This window comes from Lithobates pipiens, unplaced genomic scaffold (genome assembly GCF_037356315.1).
Source record: "Lithobates pipiens isolate NorthernLeopardFrog02 unplaced genomic scaffold, aLitPip1_a1.2 Scaffold_22, whole genome shotgun sequence".
Taxonomy (NCBI): Eukaryota; Metazoa; Chordata; class Amphibia; order Anura; family Ranidae; genus Lithobates; species Lithobates pipiens.
The window spans coordinates 343,444,461-343,467,159 of NW_027507784.1; the positions used below are offsets into that span (position 1 = coordinate 343,444,461).

Here is a 22,699-nt window from a genome sequence, read left to right on the forward strand (position 1 = left end):
AGCGAAGGTCTATTGCAATGGACCATAGGGTGAGTACATGGATTGAAAACTGGCTACAAGGGTGAGTTCAGAGGTTAGTGATAAATGGGGAGTACTCGGAATGATCCAATGTGGAAAGTGGGGTCCCTCAGGGTTCTGTCCTGGGACCAATCCTATTTAATTTATTCATAAACTACTTGGAGGATGGGATAAACAGTTCATTCTCTGTATTTGTGGACGATACTAAGCTAAGCAGGGCAATAACTTCTCTGCAGGATGTGGAAACCTTGCAAGAAGATCTGAATAAATGGGAGGGGCAACTACATGGCAAATGAGGTTTAATGTAGAAAAATGTAAAAACGCATTTAGGTGGCAAAAACATGAACGCAATCTACTTACTGGGGGAGGGGGGTTGGGGGGGCTGAAGCTCTGGGGGAATCTAGGATGGAGAAGGACCTGGGGGTCCTAGTAGATCAGGGATCCTCAAACTACGGCCCTCCAGCTGTTGCGGAACTACACATCCCATGATGCATTGTAAAACTCTGACATTCACAGACATGACTAGGCATGATGGGAATTGTAGTTCCTGAACAACTGGAGGGCCGTAGTTTGAAGACCCCTGTAGTAGATGATAGGCTCAGCAATGGCATGCAATGCAAAGCTGCTGCTAACAAAGCAAACAGAATATTGGTATTAAAAAAGGGATCAACTCCAGAGATAAAACTATATTTTCTCCCACTCTACAAAACTCTGGTCCGGCCGCACCTGGAGTATACTGTCCAGTTCTGGGCACCAGTCCTCAGGAATAATGTACTGGAAATAGAGCGACTACAAAGAAGGGCAACAAAGCTAATAAAAGGGACTGGAGGACCTTTGTTATGAGGAAAGGTTGTGAGCTCTGAACTTATTCTCTCTGGAGAAGAGACGCTTGAGAGGGGATATGATATAAATGTAGAAATACCGTACTGGTGACCCCACAATAGGGATAAAACCTTTTTGCGAAAGGGCATTTAAAAAGACTCATGTCCATTCGCTAAAATTAGAGGAAAATCGATTCATCTGGAAACTGCGTAGAGGGTTCTTTACTGTAAGAGTGGTAGGGATGTGGATTTCTCTACCACAGGTGGTGGTCTCAGCAGGGGCACAAAAAAAAAACGATTAGATAAGCACCTAAACGACCGCAACATACAGGAATATACAATATAATACTGACATAAAAGCACACATAGGTTGGACTTGATGGACTTGTGTCTTTTTTCAATCTTGCCAACTTTGTAACTGGGCTTTTAAATATAATAAAATTATGACTTCTTCCTGGGAGAATTAACAAAAAGTAAAACATTCTGCATCTGTCATTAGTCTCTCATATCTGAATGGAACTCATAGTAAACAATCGGGAACAACCCGGGCCGCGTATATATTAGACGTACAGCAGTTTATGGTGAAGATTACATTCTATAAACTTTTGAATCTCACACTAAACAAAATGTTATAAAAGTGTATCGCCTCTGTTTGTATGCGACACACGCAATAACATTTTATTATAGCCATACATACCGAGATAAATGTTACACACACGGAAAAAAAAACAAAAAAAAAAACACCACTACATAGAATTTGAAATGTCTTGTTCTTTGAAGCGTTAATTTCCATGCAGAGAATAATGTGCCCATTAATTTAGGCTTCATTAGTTTTCTTTTACTCTGAACTTAAGTTTCTTGTTAATAAGTAAACCCCCCGGGTCACTATGTAGCACTCTCATTACGCTCGGCATTTGGGGTGGTTGAGGGAGAGCAGAATTCAGAATTGCTGTTCAGAGGGTAGATCTGCATTCAAAGACAGAATATACTAAATCTAAGCATAGCCAGCGCCCCAGAGGAAGAGAAGAAAACAGCCCCAATGATAATGGGATAATTATAATCACTCTGCTCACTAGATATTCTAAAACATTTGTTGAAGATTTTAGGTGCTAGAATTAAAAATTGGATTGTATTCCAGCCTCAACTAGGTTTAAAAAAAACCCCGCCCCTTGTAACACCTATGCTGACTAACCTGTGTTAAAAAAATAAATAAAACATTTTTTTTTTTTTTTTACACCTACCAATTTTTAGGTCCCGTTCACACGAGAGGTCCGATCGTGTCCGGCTATCCGTTTTTCAGCTGAACCCGATCAGACGCTCATTTCTCCTCTATGGGCAGTCGGTTGTAACTGGACTTCTGTTCGTTTACACCCGGCCACCTCTGAGTCCGAACCGATCCAGGAATAAATATAAAAAGGAAGCGGAAGGGATCTGTTCCCCTCCATTTGGCTGGCATGGATCAGAGGGCAGTCGAGAGTAAACAGTCAGCCGGTCCGTTTATATCCGACTGCCCATAGAGCAGAGTGGGGCTGTGTCAGTGTCCGCTCTGCACAAGTGCAGCGGACACGGACCGGTCATCCTGCAGCTCCGCTTAGCTCAGCAGACAGATCCCCTGCTGAGCAAGATCCGGTGTCTGTCACCTTCGGCTACCCATCACATTTGGCTACCCGCTGGAGTGCGCATGCGCGCCGCCATATGCGTTCCAACCCAGGGTCCCTCGCGGGCTCGCCACGCTTCGGGGCAAGGCCTCGCTCCGGGCAAGGCCTCGCTTCACTCAGCATAATTATAATCTAGCTCTGTGTCCACTTGGAAGGTGGGACTTGAACCTGGGACTCAGGGGTGTGGGCACAAAATTCTGATTGCCATAGTGCTGGAACGCACATGGCGGCATCGAGCATGTGCAGTCCAGTGGGTAGTCAAATGTGAATGTGATGGGTTGCCATGCGTGACAAAACACCGGGCCGTATGAAAGGGGCCTTAAGCCAGGGGCAGCTGCAGGGGAGAGGAAGGAGTGCCAACAATGGCTGTGACATGGGAGCCTATAGTGGCATCACCGCTCCCAAGCTTTTCCAGCTGTTGGGGAGCTCTCTCCCTGCAGCTGTCACTGGCTGACACAGGGATCACATGACTGGACTGAAGTGAGCTGAGAACAGGGGAGTCATTTACGACCACAAATTATCGATCACATCTCTGCTTCCGCCATGTAATCTCGTAATTTGATCAAAGTAATCCGAGTAACCTTTGCCACCCTAGGACAGGAAATGTATCACTCAGGATCACAAGGTGAAAACTTAAAAGGAATGCAGCCACCATGTCGATAGACTGGTAAGCTGCAACTTATTGCAATGTACTGGCACCTCCCCCTCCCCCCACCTCTAAAACATGCCCTGATCACCCCCATACTTAAAAAGCCCCACCAGCCTGAACAACTTAAGACCCATCTCCTTTGCTCCCCTTTTTATCAAAGCTTTTAGAACGCTTCGTCTACAACTGTCTTAGCTCCTACCTCAAAGACAACAACTTTCTTGACCCCCTACAGTTCGGCTTTCGCTTACTACACACCACTGAAACTGCCCAACTGAAATTCACGAATGATTTACTAACTGCTGAAACCAATGATGGCCACTACTCCCTACTCATACTACTTGACCTCTCTGCAGCCTTTGATACTGCTGACCATCCCCCCCCCCTCCTCCTCCTCAAAAAATGCCACTCTCTTGGCTTTCAAGACTCTGCTCTCTCCTGGTTCTTCTCATACCTATCAAAGCACTCCTGCAGAATTACCGATAACCGTTTCCTCCTCTCCACTTCCTCTTTCTGTAGAAGTACCTCAAGGTTCTGTCCTCGGACCCCTCCTCTTCTCCATTTACATCTCCTCCCCCGGTCTATTAAAGTGTTTGTTTACCCCAAAAAATAAAATAGACCCCGTTTCCTTAAGGCCCCTTTCACACTGGGGTGGGAGGTGCATCGGCGGTAAAGTGCCGCAATTTTTAACGGCGCTTTACCATCAGATTTGCGGCGCTATTCTGCCGCTAGTGGGGTGGTTTTACCCCACGCTAGAGGGCGAGAAAGGGTTAAAAGCCACCGCAAAAGCGCCTCTGCAGAGGTGCTTTACTGGCGTTATAGCCGCACTGCCCCACTGATTTCAATGGGCAGGAGCGGTGAAGAAGCGATGTATACACCGCTCCAAAGATGCTGCTAGCAGGACTTTTTTTTTTACCGTCCTGCTAGCGCACCGCTCCAGTGTGAAAGCCCCAACGGTGGCTGTTTCAGGCCAGTTTTCAGGTGCTATTTTTAGCGCAATAGCGCCTGCAAAACGACCCAGTGTGAAAGGGGTCTAAAGCATTTTATACAGCACAGTACTTGTGCTGTGTCATTTGGCCCCCTGTATCACTTAAAATACTTGGCTGATCCTGCCAGTTTCTACCCTCTCCTCTCTGCACTGACTCTGATCTATTAGGCCTGCTGAGCCCTGACACCAGAGTCATCCCTACGTGCCTCCATCATCCGCAGCCCGCTCTGCTGTGTCTGTCTCCCTATGTCCTCTCCCCTGCAGCCTGCTCTGCTGTGTCTCCCTCCTCCTCTCCCCCGAAGCCTGCTCTCCTGTGTCTGTCTCCCCCCTCCCTCCCCCGCAGCCTGCTCTCCTGTGTCTGTCTCCCCCCCCCTCCCTCCCCCGCAGCCTGCTCTCCTATGTCTCTGTCTCCCTCTGTCCACTCCCCTGCAGCCTGCTCTCCTGTGTCTCCCTCCTCCTCTCCCCCGAAGCCTGCTCTCCTGTGTCTGTCTCCCCCCCTCCCTCCCTCGCAGCCTGCTCTCCTATGTCTCTGTCTCCCTCTGTCCACTCCCCTGCAGCCTGCTCTCCTGTGTCTCCCTCTGTCATCCCCCCCCCCCTCCTCTCCCCCGCAGCATGCTCTTCTATGTCTTGGTCTCCCTCTGTCCTCTCCCCTGCAGCCTGCTCTCCTGTGTCTCCCTCTGTCCTCTCCCCCGCAGCATGCTCTCCTGTGTCTGTGTCTCCCTCTGTCCTCTTCCCCTCCTCTCCCCCCTCCCCTCTGAGTGTCAGCATCTCGATCCTCCCCTCCTGCTCTAAAAAAACCCAAAAAAACACAAACAGTCATCTCTATAGTTCCCTCCGATATAGAACATTAAAGTGGGGTACCCCCTAAAAAAATAAAAAAATTTAAAGTCAGCAGCTACAAATACTGCAGCTGCTGGCTTTTAATAATTGGACACTTACCTGCCCCAGGGTCCAGCGATGCGGGGAAACGAAGCCCCCCCCTCGCTCCCCGCTCCGCTCGCGGCGCCGTCATGCATACTGTGGGCACCCGGCTGTGGCTTCACAGCCGGGCACCCACTGCGCATGCGCGAGCGGCGCAGGGCGCCGTGATACGCCGTACAGTCACCTGGGACACATGACAGGTCCCAGGTGAATGTGCGGCGCGAGGGGAAGTGATGTCACCAGCCGGGGCAATGAGGAAGGCAGATTACGAGGGACCCCCTAGCAACCGGTATTTAGAGGTGAGTAAAAATTTTTTTTTTTTTGCCAATTATTTTTTTTTTATTTTTTTTTACGAATTTTAAGCAGTTTTAATTTTTTGGTGGCAACACCACTTTAAGCTCCGCAGTGCATCTCATTTATAAAAATATGCAATATAATAGCTTACTTCAGAGCGCCTTGGCGCTCACGTGACTGCCCGCCGGTCTCCTCCTCTCCTCGGCTTCCCAGCACCTCCCCCTGCAGTTATCAGATCGGGACAAGAGATCGGCGTGCAGTGAGCTGAACGCCAAACAGCGCTCTGAAGCAAGCGATTATACCGCATATTTTTCTAAATGACGTTATATATCAGAGGAAACTGAAATTACCTTAACAAACATTTTAATAAAACTCCCATGGCTTCCAGTATCATCTCTATGCTATATAACAAAAACGAGGATGGTCCTGGGAACTCCACACAATCAGGCAAAAAAAAAAAAAGTAATGTGAGGAAGGTGTAATCAAAAATTTGAATATCAGAAAAAAAAAACAAAAAAAGAAATGATAAGCATACCCTTATGAGTTACCGCTACAAAACGTTTATTAGGAGAAAAAAAAAAAAAAAAAAATCGGCATAACCCAAAGATCCCCCCACCAAACAATGCAACCCTAACCAGCTAGTTCCCTCCCTATAGGGCACCCTACATGAAACTATACGAGGATAACCTCCAGCCAGCCTAATATGCCAAGACCACCTATGACCCAGGAATATCCCAATAGGTCATCTCTATGCTAACGACACAAAACTCTCTCTCTACTCCTCACCTCACCTACTCCTCACCTCACTCCTTCACTCTTCTCTCACATTACTGACGTACATATCGGCATAGATGTCACACCACTTCCTCAAACAAACTTTCTAAAACTTAACACATTTTTTTCCCTCCGGCCTGTGCCCCCTCCTGTAGCGATCCTCTCCCCCACAACCAGTCACATTTTAAAATCAGCACAGTTGGATAAGGCTTTGCCTACACAACTGCGTCATTCATTCACAGGATTATGTAAATGAGGAAAACTACAAGTCTCATCTGCCATTGCAGCGAAAAGTCCTTTAGTTCTCAATAGACTGCCAGAGCGCTGATGTGCGCCCTCGTAGTCCATGGACGCTTTCTCCTGCTTTCAAACAGAAAGCTGATACAGAGGTATGGGCAAAAAAAACCATAGGCAGCGCCTGCAGCAACCTGACATTGTACCTGCGATCCACTCATCATGGGTGCAATGCTCTGCAGGCTCCTGTGAAAAAATAATAAACGCATATTTTTTCTTGTAAAAATTAGCACATTTATAATTTTTTGTTTTCAAACTGTCTTTTATTAATATTTTTTTCTGAAAGGTGAACTTATCCTTTACAGTGCCTTGAAAAAGTATTCACACCCCTTGAAATTTTTCACCTTTTCTCATGTTACAACCAAAAATTTAAATGTATTTTATTGGGATTTTATGTGATAGACCAACACAAAGTGGCTCATAATTGTGAAGTGGAAGAAAAATGATACAAATATGTGAAAAGTGTGGGGGGTCATTTGTATGCCTGCCCCCCCCCCACCCGAGTCAATACTTTGTAGAACCCCTTTTCTCTCCAATTACAGCTGCAAGTCTTTTTGGGGGTGTCTCTACCAGCTTTGCACATCTAGAGAGGGACATTTCTGCCCATTCTTCTTCTTTGTAAAATATCTCAAGCTCTGTCAGATTGGATGGAGAGCGTCTGTGATCAGCAATTTTCAAGTCTTGCCACAGATTCTTAACTGCATTTAGGTCTGGACTGTGACTGGGCCATTCTAACACATGAATATGCTTTGATCTAAACCAGGGGTGCCCAGCCGTTGGCCCGTGCCCACCCTCTGAGGTGGCATGCCACCTCCTGCTATGGGATAGCGGGTCAGCAAGCCCAGATCGTGGGTTCCCGACCCGTCATCCACGAGCATCAGTGTGAAGAACTGAGCTGGCGCTAGAGGAAGCAGAGCCAATGCCTCCTGTATAGTGCCGGCTCCTGTCACAGGCGGAGTTGATACAAAATATATTCCACCTGTGACAGGAGCGATATAGGAAGCATCAGCTCTGCTCTCTACTGCAGCCATACGCTTCCTCCAGCAAAATTTCGTGTTCGATTAATCGATTTTTTTTATCGATTAATCGACTAATTTCGATTAATTATAACGCACATACAGATCCAACTACTTTTAGCTGATCTCCTTGCATTGCAACTCTGCATAAGTCAGTGGTAAATGCGGTATACACTATACAGTGGTGTGAAAAAGTGTTTGCCCCCTTCCTCATTTCCTGTTCCTTTGCATGTTTGTCACACTTAAGTGTTTCGGAACATCAAACCAATTTAAACAATAGTCAAGGACAACACAAGTAAACACAAAATGCAATTTGTAAATGAAGGTGTTTATTATTAAAGGTGAAAAAAAATCCAAACCATCATGGCCCTGTGTGAAAAAGTGATTGCCCCCTAAACCTAATAACTGGTTGGGCCACCCTTAGCAGCAACAACTGCAACCAAGAGTTTGGGATAACGTGCAATGAGGCTTTTACAGCGTCCTGGAGGAATTTTGGCCCACTCATCTTTGCAGAATTGTCCTAATTCAGTTATATTAGAGGGTTTTCGAGTATGAACGGCCTTTTTAAGGTCATACCACAACATCTCAATAGGATTCAGGTCAGGACTTTGGCTAGGCCACTCCAAAGTCTTCATTTTGTTTTTCTTCAGCCATTCGGTGGTGGACTTGCTGGTGTGTTTAGGATCATTGTCCTGCTGCAGAACCCAAGTTCGTTTCAGCTTGAGTACACGAACAGATGGTCGGACATTCTCCTTCAGGATCTCTTGGTAGACAGCAGAATTCATAGTTCCTTTTATCACGGCAAGTCTTCCAGGTCCTGAAGCAGCAAAACAGCCCCAGACCACCACACTACCACCACCATATTTTACTGTTGGTATAATGTTCTTTTTATGAAATGCAGTGTTCCTTCTACGCCAGAGATACTTGGACACACACCTTCCAAAGAGTTCCACTTTTGTCTCATCGGTCCACAGAATGTTGTCCCAAAAGTCTTGGGGATCATCAAGATGTGTTGTGGAGAAATTGAGACGAGCTTTGATGTTCTTTTTGCTCAGCAGTGGTTTTCTCCTTGGAACTCTGCCATGCAGGCCATTTTTGCCCAGTCTTTTCCTGATGGTGGAGGCATGAACGCTGACCTTAACTGAGGCAAGTGAGGCCTGCAGTTCCTTGGACGTTGTTGTGGGGTCTTTTGTGACCTCTTGGATGAGTCGTCGCTGCGCTCTTGGGGTCATTTTGGGCGGCCGGCCACTCCTGGGAAGGTTCACCACTGTTGCATGTCTTCGCCATTTGTGGATAATGGCTCTCACTGTGGTTCGCTGGATTCCCAAAGCTTTGGAAATGGCTTTATAACCCTTTCCAGACTGATAGATCTCAATTACTTTCTTTCTCAATTGTTCCTGAATTTCTTTGGGTCTCGGCATGATGTGTAGCTTTTAAGGATCTTCTGGTGGACCTTACTGTGTCAAGCAGCTCCTATTTAAGTGATACCTTGATTGTGAACAGGTGTGGCAATAATCAGGCCTGGGTGTGGCTAGAGAAATTGAACTCAGGTGTGGACAACCACAGTTATAGTATGTTTTAACAAGGGGGGCAATCACTTTTTCACACAGGGCCATGATGGTTTGGATTTTTTTTCACCTTTAATAATAAACACCTTCATTTACAAATTGCATTTTGTGTTTACTTGTGTTGTCCTTGACTATTGTTTAAATTGGTTTGATGTTCCGAAACACTTAAGTGTGACAAACATGCAAAGGAACAGGAAATGAGGAAGGGGGCAAACACTTTTTCACACCACTGTATACAATCACCCGACACTAGTTTGTTTCCACAATCCATGACTTAACTTCACAGTTCACACAAACACGTTTTAAATTCAAACTGTAGCACTGACGTAAGTAATTCTTTCTTTCCACAGTAGCGTGACAATCCCTCCACCTCCGGTCTAACTAATCACTCTCACCTTATGGCATGGACCCCTGTGCAAACAGGTGGTCATGCAAGCGGATATCAAAAGGGTTAACACGGACCATAAACTTCTCTCACAATCTTAGGTCATGGGTAGAAAAGAAAAGATCTCAGTGCTCACCGCTTAAAGTGGAAGTAAACTCCCCTATCGTTTTCAGCCAAGGAAGCTGCCATCTTTGCCTCTGTTTAATCTTCAACTGCTATGGTGCTGCACATGTGATTCGTTATGACACCAGCCATTGGATGGTTTGATAGTTTGGCTGAGAGCACAGCCAATGTGCAGTTAGCATTCCCGGCATGCCTTTTTTTTTTTAAACTTTTTAAATCGATGGGTTTACTTCCACTTTAAGTATAAGATTACATTTTTGTGTTCAAACACAAACTACTCACATAAAGATGATAAAAACAAAGCATGTAAAGCCGACAATCGTGTTAGTTCCGTAGGGCAGCAGCGGGTGGCGTCATGCGTAGCTCCTTCCCCGTACGTTCAATCAGAAACGTCAACATCACCGGACTCCTCCCCCCTTCCCTTCGTTAGCAGACGGAGGCACTTGGGGAAGGGGGAGGAGTCCGGTGACGTCACCGGATCTCCCTGAAGACCCGGGAAGTCAGCTGAGAGGTGAGTACCGGTCAAAAGAATTTTGATCGATCAAAAAAATTAACGATTAATCGAGGAATTAATCTTTAAATTTTCACAGCCCTAATATATATATATATATACACACACACATACATACACACACAATCATTTCACTACTGAATCTCTACAGGTCTCCGTAGTACATAAAAAACTAGTTGCCAAAGATACATTTCTAGACTAAGTATTGTACGGTGTGGAAGTCGCTACATTGCAACTTGGCCATTCATTCATAGAGAGCGAGTGGAGCTCTCCCCTGTCTACGCACACAGAGCCTTTGATGGCAGAAACCCAACATGTCATTTTCCTTAAGAAACTGGTTCTGGCAGAATGTCAAATGACTGGTGAAAGTATACACTGAGTAGGTGGCACATAAAAACAAGCATCAGAACACAATGTCTCTTGGAATGTTACCAGAAATCCAGTAACAAACCTCTGACTGTTCACCTAAATGATCGCTATGCGATTAGGATGCCCGAAGAGCTCCCTCGGAACTTAGCAGAGCTGAGAAGCCGCCTGCAATACTGGAGAAATGATATAGTTGCTTACTTCTATCCTGCAGGGCATGGGCAATAACCTGTGATATGCCCTTTAGGGCTGAAACAACTAATCGATTAATCGACAACTAATCGATTATGAAATTAATCGATTACTATTTTCATAATCGATTAATCGGCCAGTAACAAAATGGGGTTAAAGTTAATGAGTCTGATGATATTTACTAGATTGACCCTTTAATAGTATATCTCTCCTCTAATAGTATATACACTATATCTCCTCTAATAGTATATACAGTATATCTCTCCTCTAATAGTATATACAGTATATCTCTCCTCTAATAGTATATACAGTATATCTCTCCTCTAATAGTATATACAGTATATCTCTCCTCTAATAGTATATCTCTCCTCTAATAGTATATACATCTCTCCTCTAATAGTATATCTCTCCTCTAATAGTATATACAGTATATCTCTCCTCTAATAGTTTATACAGTATATCCCCTCTAAGAGTATATACATTATATCTCCCCTCTAATAGTATATACAGTATATAGCCTCTAATAGTATATGCAGTATATCTCTCCTCTAATCGTATATAGCCTCTAATAGTATATACAGTATACCGTATATACTCGAGTATAGGCCGACCCGAATATAAGCCGAGGCCCCCAATTTACCCCCAAAAAAACTGGCAAACTTATTGACTCGTGTATAAGCCGAGGGTGAGACATGCCTGTCCATCCCTGTGTGTGTGTCCGTCCCTGTGTGTCCGTCCATCCCTGTGTGTGTGTGTGTGTGTCCATCCATCCATCCATCCCTGTGTGTGTGTGTGTGTCCATCCATCCATCCATCCATCCCTGTGTGTGTGTGTCCATCCATCCATCCATCCATCCCTGTGTGTGTGTGTCTCCATCCATCCATCCATCCCTGTGTGTCTCCATCCATCCATCCATCCCTGTGTGTGTGTGTCTCCATCCATCCCTGTGTGTGTGTGTCTCCATCCATCCCTGTGTGTGTGTGTCCGTGTGTGTGTGTGTCCGTGTGTGTGTCCGTGTGTGTGTGTGTGTGTCCGTGTGTGTGTGTGTCCGTGTGTGTGTGTGTCCGTGTGTGTGTGTGTGTGTGTCCGTGTGTGTGTGTGTGTGTGTGTGTGTGTGTGTGTGTGTGTGTGTGTGTGTGTGTGTGTGTGTGTGTGTCCAGCCTACCTGTGTCCCGAGCCTCCGTCCCGTGCCTTGCCTCCTTGCCTCCGTCCCGTGCCTTGCCTCCGTCCCGTGCCGTGCCTTGCCTCCTTGCCTCCGTCCCGTGTCGTGCCTTGCCTCCATCCCGTCCCGTGCCGTGCCTTGCCTTGCCTCCGTCCCGTCCTGTGCCAGGATCGCCGCTCTTCGTCGGCGCCTCGGCGGCCATTCTAAAATTCAAAAGCCGCGCCTCCTCCTTCGCCTGTGATAGGCGGAACACTGAATTTCCCAGCAGCCTGTGTTCCGCCTATCACGGACATCGTCTCATCCTCGTACTACGGACGAGGATGAGACGATGTCCGTGATAGGCGGAACACAGGCTGCTGGGAAATTCAGTGTTCCGCCTATCACAGGCGGAGGCGCGGCTTTCGAATTGTAGTATGTCCGCCGTCTGTCTGCTCGATACGCTGATCGAGCAGTCAGATGGCGATGACTCGAGTATAAGCCGAGGGGGGGCACTTTCAGCCTCAAAAAAGAGGCTGAAAATCTCGGCTTATACTCGAGTATATACGGTATATCTTCTAATAGTACCGGTATATACAGTATATCACTCATCTAATAGTATATACAGTATATATCCCCTCTAATATATACGGTATATCTCTTTTGTCTGTTATTCTCAGAGTTGATTAGATATTTCGCTCCCTAACCATATAGTTGGTTATTTATATTTACCGCTGAATAGAGATATTTAAGAATAAATTGCCTTTTTTTTTTTAAACTTTACATATTAACTAAATTATACACCACACTTTTTTTTTAAGGTTATTAACCGATTAATCGAAACAATAAATCGGCCAACTAAACGATTATGAAAATAATCGTTAGTTGCAGCCCTAATGCCCTTGTGATGCCCAGTAACCGCTATAGGGGTCCTTATCCACTACTTCACTCGGATCAATAATGGCCACACCTTAGCCAGACGTGCCTCTCGAGAAGCGAAGGCCCAGAGCATGATCCATATCCACCTACTGTCTGTCCCAAAATGATCAGTCCTATGTCCCCCAACTGCATTGTACCTCTTTATGGGAATCCTTGTGAGCCTCCAGAGTCTTCATGATTGTCAGCTCAGCGTAATTTTTAAACCTGGCTGGCTGGTTCCTCAGGATTTCCCGAAGTACTCTTAATGCAAGAGCTCGAATTGCATGCTGGGAAATGAGAATAAAAGAGTGAGTACTGGTTTTGGAAGCAACAAAACATGCAAATTGTAAAGGCGTGAAACTGACCCAATCTAGGATAAATTCCATTTAGACAAGGCAACTACAAGATTCTTCACTTAGATAACTGAAGGGTACAAAAGGCATGTGTACAAAAAGATCCCTAAACAATCACATCAAAGGAATTCAAATGTCATCTATCATGCTGCCTGTGTTTATGTTTATTTTTTTTTAAAGCAAACACCAATGCCTTAAGCCTGGTACAAACTAACTGGGTTGCACGAAAAAAAACCTGACAGCACTGGCTGAAGCCGCTGTACTAACTATCTGACATTAGTACAGTGATCTCCCCCTCTGAGCTGTTGCGTTCTGACAGGGGGACGCTGCAAATCACTGACAGGGATTCTAACTGTAGTTAAGCATGTTAGTGGGGGGTGGGGGGGGGGGTGGGGCAAGCTGCTTGCAGGTGGTTATTTACCTTTGGGTAAACCTTAGGCTGCACAATGAAAACGGGTAGACAAGCAGGGTTTTTAATGCGAACACGGGAGGTCAGCCATTTGGCACAGATGCCAAACAATACTTGGCATTTTCTGCCTGCAAAGCATTCTCTGATTGGAAAAGATGGAGAGGTGTGGCAATGACTTGACACTCTCTGCCTCATCCAATCAGAGCACACGTTGCATTAATTCAGAAAATGCAAAGCATTCTCTGAATGGAGCCTGTGTCTAGCAGCTGACTGCCTGTGCTCACAATGCAGGAGAGCAGCCGCTTGGCAAAGGACCAGGGAGCAAATGGAGATCACTGGAGCAGTGGTGTCAACTTCAGTGATTTCCAGCTTCCAGGGCATTGATCAGGTATGGAAGCCCTCAAATTTTTCACTCGCCTACTCGCATTTTGCGAATGGAAAATGATGGCTGGCGAGCGTGGGCTGCCTGGTGCCTGGGAGCTGGGTGATCCCCGCCGGAAAGGCGGGGTTGAATGGGAAGGAGGGTTTGAATGGGAGCCGTTCACTGAGGGGAAGAGATCGTGGAGGAAGAGAGCTGGCCAGATCACAGAGCGGGGATAGTCCGCTGTAACAGCTTACATTTGAATTGCCTCTGCTAGCAAGTCACACACAGTCCCGCCTCCTGACCCAGCGCCTGTGATAGACATGACACGTCCACACCGGCACTGGACCGGTGTTCTGTCTGTCACAGGCGCTGGGTCAGGAGGCGGGACTGTGTGACTGCGAGCGGAAACAAATCAAATGTAAGCTGTTACAGCGGGCTATCCCCACTCTGATCTGGCCAGCTCTCCTCTTCCTCCACTCTTTTCCCCTGTGATGATCCGGCGCCCCACCCTCTCTCTTCCCCTGTGGTGATCCGGCGCCCCGTCCTCTCTATTCCCCTGTGATGATCCGACGCCCCGCCCTCTTTTCCCCTGTGATGATCCGACGCCCCGCCCTCTTTTCCCCTGTGATGATCCGACGCCCCGCCCTCTTTTCCCCTGTGATGATCCGACGCCCCGCCCTCTTTTCCCGTGATGATCCGGCGCCCCGTCCTCCCTTTTCCCCCGCGATGATCTGGCGCCCCGCCCTCTTTCCCCCCGCGATGATCCGGCGTCCCACCCTCTTTCCCCCGCGATGGTCCGGCGCCCCGCCCTCTCTTTTCCCCCGTGATGATCCGGCGCCCCGCCCTCTCTTTTCCCCCGTGATGATCCGGCGCCCCGCCCTCTTTTTCCCTGTGATGATTCGGCGCCCCGCCCTCTCTTTCCCCCTGTGGTGATTCGGCGCCCCGCCCTCTCTTTCCCCCTGTGGTGATCCGACCGGGGGCACGGGTCACCGCTGCAATGACCGGGGGCACGGGTCACCGCTGCAATGACCGGGGGCACTGGTCACCGCTGCAATGACCGGGGGCACGGGTCACCGCTGCAATGACCGGGGGCACGGGTCACCGCTGCAATGACCGGGGGCACGGGTCACCGCTGCAATGACCGGGGGCACGGGTCACCGCTGCAATGACCGGGGGCACCGCTGCAATGACCGGGGGCACGGGTCACCGCTGCAATGACCGGGGGCACGGGTCACCGCTGCAATGACCGGGGGCACGGGTGAGGCTGCGTTAAGGGGCGCAGATAAAGTTAATATTTATTTCTGTAACTTAATTCTGCATAAAACATTTACATGTCACGAGATAATTCAAGAGGGTGTGTTCAGGGGCGGAATTAGGGGTGGGGTTGGTAGGGACAACTGGTGGCGAGCAACCCTTAAAGTCTGGCTAGTAGTTTTGAGCCCTTAGGTATGGTATATACATAGTTATGTTGATCGAAGGTGGACCAAGATAACTATGTAGAACATGCCGATGCCTGGAATTCTTCAATGATATTTAAAAACACTGGTTGCAGAACTTACATCTTTATCTCCTAAAGTCTCAAGGAGAAGGAGGAGAATAGTCTTGAAATGTTCCTCCCAAACACCGAGGTTGTCTTCTCTAGTTATCTTCAGCAGTTCACAGAGGGCCCCTTTCCTCTCCTCCACTCGCTCATTGTGATTGGACAGCTCCTTCAGCAGGTCAGCCACCAAGTCAGAGTGGTCAATAGGAACTGTAAGAGAATTAAAAGTACAAATGGTGGTCAGTATAAAAAGGATGAGAGTACAAGGACCACCTAGAATAAAAGTGTTGGTCACAACCCACCGTCACGCAGCTGGTCCATGTCATCATCAAACACGGCTTCCTTAAGTGCGGTCTTGTCATAACTATTTATAGAGTCCGAGTAAGGGTAAGGGCTGTACTCTCGTCCACGTGGACCGGTAAAAGTGCGAGGTGGTTGTGTATTCAACAGTGAGGTTTTGTTGTCCAAAGCCATCCGTCCTCCTTCCACAACATCTCCTCCACGGTGATCGCCTACAGGAGAGGCCATTCCAGCTTCTCGGGAGACCTAAAGTGTAGAAAACATTATAATATTGGCGAAAAAATAAATGCTCAGGACTTGCTTGAGGTAAATGAGATCATTTAAGAAAAATGTGAAGCACAATTAGCTGAGGTGGCCACGGTGTGTATTATATATATATATATATATATATATATATATATATATATATATATACATATACACACACACACACACACACACACACATATATACACACACACATATATACACATATATATGGAGAGCGAGAGAGAGAAAACAAAGGAAAGAGGAAAGAAGGACTTTAGCCACTTCCCTGCTGGGCCAATTCTCACATTTCTTTTGCTAGAAAATTACTTAGGACCCCCTAACATTAAATATTCTTATTTAGCAGAGACCCTAGAGAAGAGACGGGTGATGTAATTTTTTATGTCACGTGACATTTAGGCTCGGTTCACACAGGGGGCGACACGACTTGCCGCGCCGCGACCTGACAAGTCGCCCCTGTTCTGTACTACGGAACCGTTCTAAGAGGAGCGACTCGAGTCGCTCCGACTTAGAAAAAAGGTTCCTGTACTACTTTTGGGCGACCTCGGGCGACTTGCATTGACTTCTATACAGAAGTCGTTTGCAAGTCGCCGCTGAGGTCGCGGCGCGGCAAGTCGTGTCGCCCCCTGTGTGAATCGAGCCTTACTCTTTCAAATCTCTATAGGCAACGCTTTAAAAATGTTTACAGGTTACCAGTGTAGAGTTACAGAGGAGGTCTAGTGCTAGAATTACACCACAACTATCTATAACCCATGGGACATTTTAACGAGTCACAACACCAAAGTATAAAATATAAAAGTTTATTACAAGAAAAAGTACATCTATTGTAACACACATTCTCATGCATGTATATCAACAATCAACAGTAAAAAGACATCATCAAATGGTATTCAAAACCCTCAAGTTAGAAAAACCTGGCCATAAAAAGTCTGCTGTCTCAGTTTTTATGATGGCATATACTTCAGAATGTTATGAAGAGTGATCAGATGAATTGCAAATAATCGCAAAGTCCCTCTTTGCCATGAAAATGAACTCAATCCCATTAAAAAAAAAAAAACCTTTCCACTGTGAAGAAGGCTTCAGGGCACCTAAGAAAGTCCAGCAAGCACCAGGACCACCTCCTACAGTTGATTCAGCTGCGGGGTCGGTGGCACCACCAGTGCAGAGCTTGCCCAGGAATGGCAGCAGGCAGGTGCGAGAACATTGACACGCACATTGAGGCGAAGACTTTTGGAGGAAGGCCTGGTGCCAAGAAGGGTGGCAAAGAAGCCACTTCTCTCCAGGAAAAACTTCAGGGACAGACTGATATTCTGCAAAACGTACAGATATTGGACTGCTGGAAAGTAATTTCCTCTGAAGAATCCCATTTCCGAATGTTTAGGGCATCCGGAAAAAAAAACCTTGTTCGGAGAGGAAAAGGCGAGTGGTACCATCCGTCCTGTGTCATGCATCCTGAGACCATTCATGTATCAAGGGAGTGAGGGGCTCACTCACAATTTTGCCTAAGAACACCGCCATGAATAAAGAATGGTACAAAAACCTCCTCCGAGAGCAACTTCTCCCAACCATCCAAGAAGAGTTTTGTGAGAAACGCATTTCCAGCACGATAAGGCAAAAGTGATAACTAAGTGATTTGGGGAACAAAACATCCACATTTTGGGTCCATGGCCAAGAAACTCCCCAGACCTTAATCCCATTGAGAACTTGTGGTCAGTCCTCAAGAGCCGGGTGAACAAAAAATCCACAAATTCTGACAAACTCCAAGCATTGATTATGGAAGAATGGAGGGTGACCATCAGTCTGGATGTGGCCCAGAAGTTGATTGACAAGATACCGGGGGGAATTGCAGGGGTCTTGAAAAAGAAGGGTCACCACTGCAAATATTGTATAAACTTCCTGTCATTGTCAATAAAAGCCTTCGACACTTATGAAATGCTTGTAATTATACTTCAGTATCCCATAGTAACATCTGACACAAAGATCTAAAAACACCAAAGCAGCAGACTTTGTGAAAATTAATATTTATGTCATTCTCAAAACGTTTGGCAAAGGCTGTAAATACTGGGCAGCACAGAATATATTCAGGGTCAATTAATAGTTGTGATTCTCTGCCGGACCCCCAACATGGTGACCTGACCCCCCCCCCCCCCCCCAATATCCCAAAGCCGTTCACCTCAAGAGCCTCGCATTGCCTTACACAGATCCAGAAAATCATTAGTTCAAATTTTTCAGGAAACAAACTTGAAGATTAGGTGATTGCATCGATGTAAGATACTGTAAATGCGAAAGGGAGAAGATTCTGATGAAATTAGATGGATCCTTAAAGGGATTGCAACGCCAGTTTTTTTTTTATCTTAATGCATTAAGATAAACCACCCCCCCCCCCCCAACCCCACTAATACTTACTTGAGCACCCAACTGGATCCAGCGACGTTGCACAAGAGTCTCGGCTGCCTAGGACTCTCCCTCCTCATTGGCTGAGACACAGCAGCGGGGCACCATTGGCTCCCGCTGCTGTCAATCGAAGTCAGTGAGCCAATGAGAACAGAAAGAGGGCGGGGTCCGAACAGCAGCCCCGTGTCTGAACGGACACACAGAGCAGTGTCTCGGCTCGGGCGCCCCCATAGCAAGCTGCTTGCTGTGGGGGGCAGGAGAGAGGAGTCATAAACGCCAACGGGAGACCCGAGAAGAGGAGGATAGGGGCTGATCTGCGCAAAACTATTACCCAAGAGCAGGTAGGTATAACATAAATTTAGAACCGTTTCTTAAAGTAGTTGTTCAGGAAGAAAACAAAAACATGTCTAGGAAAGCGATTTTCGAGGGGCTGAGGTCAGGGCACGTTCCAAGCCCCACTGCTGCATCCAGAGACAGTAGGACCCGGCCCAGCCTCCCGCTCCCTCGTCATTGGAGCCAATGACTCCAACTGCTATCAATCTGCCCACAGAGGAGGGACAAAGCCAGGAGAGCTGCAGCTCTCATGCACAGTGCTGGATTGCAATGGGGTTCAGGTAATTATAAGGGGGGGCAGGGGGGGGGAGGATTGCGAGGGGCGAGTCTGTGACACAGAAGGGTATTATTTGCATAGAATGCATTAAGGTAAAAAAAACCTTGAGGGCTTTAGAACCACCTTAAACCTTTAAAACTCCAACAGATTCCCACCCAATGGGAAGGGGAGGGGGGCTGGGGAGGGAGATCATCAGCAAAAACATCCAATACAGCCCATTGTATTTTTCTCTCAGGATCTGCTGGTCTTCCATTGGATACGCAGTCAGTGAAGCCTTCTGACTTGCAGGTGTAGGCATCATTCTTAAAAATAAATTCTCAGGTTTTTGGCTAATCTATAAACTTAAACTAAATATACAAACTCGCGCTGATGATATAAAAAAAAGGAAAATCAATATTATGAGAACAATTGCAGCTGGGGACCCAAGGACCTTGATGATGCCCTGTGGGAGGGCGAAACGTTGACGCCGTTTTCGGGAATACTGACGTCAGTTCCAGTCGTTTGGTATGCACGCTACTAACGATGGTTTCATACGATCTATTCCATGCTTAATGCTTGTTTTTATCCCTTCGTTTTGTAAGTACCCATCTTTTGTTCAAATAAATTTTGTTCAATTTTAATTTTTTTACTTCTGGGTACGTCTATTTGGCTCAAACTCTTCACTGAGGAACCTTGGATCTGCTGACCTGGCTTTCCACACACCATCCTAAAAACATCCATACCAAGGCCTTAACTGACCCTCCAGACTGAAAAGCTGGGGGGTCACGTGGATCTGATGTGTGGGGATTCTCAAGGGGGTGTTGTGCACCTGAAGTTTTTATTCATTCACTGTGGATTGCAGCACCTTCAGCGATTTGTTTTGGACTTTGTGTCGGTTCATCTTATATATATATATATATATAACTTTTTTCACATATATATTTTTGGATTTTCATTCAGTATGTTTGCGAGCGCTGTATTTATATGTCTTATAATCTATAAACTTGACATTTCTAACCAGGGCCGTCTTTAATATTGATTGGACCCTGGGCAAAACTTTTCTCCCCCCCCCATGCCGTTTTGCTCTCCACCTGCTCTGAGATATACAATAATTAGCAATTAGACTCAAAATCAGTTTACTGAATCAGATCAGGCAGCTATTGTGATTGGTTGCCAGAGGTTAATGTATCATTACCGCTCACTCACTGGTTGCTAGAGGTTACAGCGCGGCTCAATAATTAGTTGCTAGAGGTTACAGCACATGATTTCTGCTTGTTGATTGGTTGCTGGAGATTACTGTGGATATGACCTTAGGGGGGCATGATATAAATATCAATGCCACCAACCGCTGATATTTACATATGAATGCCGTGGCTATTTCCACATGAATGTCGGTTATTTATATGTAAACACAGGGTCTGCAGATGAGTCATCTGTACCCAATAGGGCAGAGCTGGGCAGCATTAGTAGCAGCATTTCACACTGAGATATTGGGACACAGTACAGGACTAAACCTCAAGGGGCAAGGGAATTTTAAACCAGGATAGTTGGCAAGTATGAGGCAGCTGCTTTGGGCCCCACAACAATGACAGGGCCCAGGGCAGCTGCCCCTTTTGCCCTGCCTTAAAAAACAGCCCTGTTTCTAACATCTGCAGACAACTTGAGAATCGTGTTCTCATTTTTATACAGTATATTTTGGTACTTTAAATAAGAATACCAACCAGCCAGCACGGTACTTACCAAGTCATCCTTCCTTCCATCCCGCTTCACCGGCTCATTTAAGTCCTCTTGGCTGCGAAAGCTGAATTTCTCGATGGCCTCGGTGACGCCGCGGAGTGAACTATAAATCTCATCAGAATTCAGGTTTTCGGTGTCATAATCTAGAAGGCTGGAAGTGAAATAGGAGATTAAAGCAAAAAGACTGACATCGGATACAGTCCACCTTTATCAGCAACAACGGCTCAACAAGCAACAGTTCTCCCAGCAGCTGGAAGCGCGATGATGGAAGGAGACAAGCCGGGCACTACAGGTGCAAGTCCAGCATGAACACCGCAGGGAAGGGACAATCCTGGAATATGGAACAAGCATTGAATGGATGGACAATGCATACAGCAATAGATGAAGAACTACAAATACTTGTGTAACCTACACTTCAGTCAAAGGGGTAGAATCCACCCATAATATGAAATGATTGTGCACGCTCCCTGACCTCATCAGTTCTGTAGCTCAGACACACAAAATGGCATTTAAGCTTCAGCAAAACCCTGAGATCTCCCCTGCAATCTGCCACCGACCACACAATATACATTTTTTTTTTTTTTTTAGAAGGGGAGTTGGGCTAAGGGATAAAAAAATAGATAAAAGACGAGGGAGGTTTGGGGGATCTATAATAGGGGGAAATAGGAATTATAATAGATAAAACTGGAAAGAGATAGATAAATAGGGTAGATAAGAGACAAATAGATAATATATATAAATTGGAAGACACAATGTGTAGATAGAACAACTAGGTTTAATTTATAAGAATGAAGAGGAAAATGGAATATGTTCTATAGCAGTGGCGGCTGGTGAAGTTTTTGGATGGGGGGGCGCCAGACCCCGCCCATCATGACCCCGCCCACCATTTTGGCCCCTCCCATTTCTCATAAAACACGCCCCTTATGTAATCGGAAAAAAAATTTGACGTGGGTTCCCCCTCCGAGAGCATACCAGGCCCTTAGGTCTGGTATGGATTCCAAGGGGAACCCCCTACGCCGAAAAAACGGCGTGGGGTTCCCCCCCAGATCCACACCAGACCCTTATCCGAGCACGCTACCCGGCCGGCCAGGAAAGGGGGTGGGGACGAGCGGGCCCCCCCCCCTCCTGAGCCGTACCAGGCCGCGTGCCCTCAACATGGGGGGGTGCCTTGGGGGAGGGGGGGCGTGCGGCCCCCCCACCCCAAAGCACCTTGTCCCCATGTTGATGAGGACAAGGGCCTCTTCCCGACAACCCTGGCCGTTGGTTGTCGGGGTCTGCGGGCGGGGGGCTTATCGGAATCCGGGAGCCCCCTTTAATAAGGGGGCCCCCGGATACCGGCCCCCCACCCTATGTGAATGAGTATGGGGTACAATGTACCCCTACCCATTCACCTGTGAAAAAAAGTACAAAAAAAAAAAAACACAACACAGGGTTAAAATATTTTATTGCACAGCTCCGGGGGTCTTCCGTCTTCGGGGGTCTTCTCGCCGGACTCCTCCGCTATCTTCTTGTAGCTCTTTTGCTAGCGGAGGAGTCCGGCTTTCTTCCTCGCCGCCGGCCTCTTCTCCCGACTTCGGGGGTCTTGTCCCCCTCTTCGGTTCTTCTGCCAGGCCACCGCGCCTTCTTATAGCTCTTTTACAGGCGGTGGCCCGGTCTTCTTCTTCTTCTTCTCCTTCTTCTCCAGGAGATGTTGCCTCGACGATCTCCCTGGCCAGAATGCCAGGGACGCGCTGTGCTGCCACTTATATAGGGACAATGGGGCGGTGTCACATGGGTTGATGTCACATGGGTTGGTCACATGGGTTGATGTCACATGGCGACTGTGACATCAACCCATGTGACCAACCCATGTGACATCAACCCATGTGACACCGCCCCATTGTCCCTATATAAGTAGCAGCGCAGCGCGTCCCTGGCATTCCGGCCAGGGAGATCGTCGAGGCAACATCTCCTGGAGAAGAAGGAGAAGAAGAAGAAGAAGAAGAAGAACGGGCGGCGGCGGCAGCAGAAGACCGGGCCACCGCCTGTAAAAGAGCTATAAGAAGGCGCGGTGGCCCGGCAGAAGAACCGAAGAGGGGGACAAGACCCCCGAAGTCGGGAGAAGAGGCCGGCGGC

At 47.0% G+C, this 22,699-nt stretch overlaps 1 protein-coding gene across 24 annotated transcripts in view; it reads right to left on the reverse strand.

Moving 5' to 3' along the window:
• The window catches only part of CLASP1 (cytoplasmic linker associated protein 1), a 233,225-nt gene that overhangs the window by 15,157 nt on the left and 195,369 nt on the right, over positions 1–22,699 (reverse strand). For all 24 annotated transcript variants that reach the window (XM_077449691.1, XM_077449692.1, XM_077449696.1 and 21 more), the window contains 4 exons: positions 20,588–20,735; positions 15,600–15,843; positions 15,317–15,507; positions 12,790–12,918 (listed from right to left, as the gene is read on the reverse strand). In XM_077449691.1, coding sequence (XP_077305817.1) covers positions 12,790–12,918; positions 15,317–15,507; positions 15,600–15,843; positions 20,588–20,735 — 712 coding nt within the window. The remainder of the gene's footprint in view (positions 1–12,789; positions 12,919–15,316; positions 15,508–15,599; positions 15,844–20,587; positions 20,736–22,699) is intronic.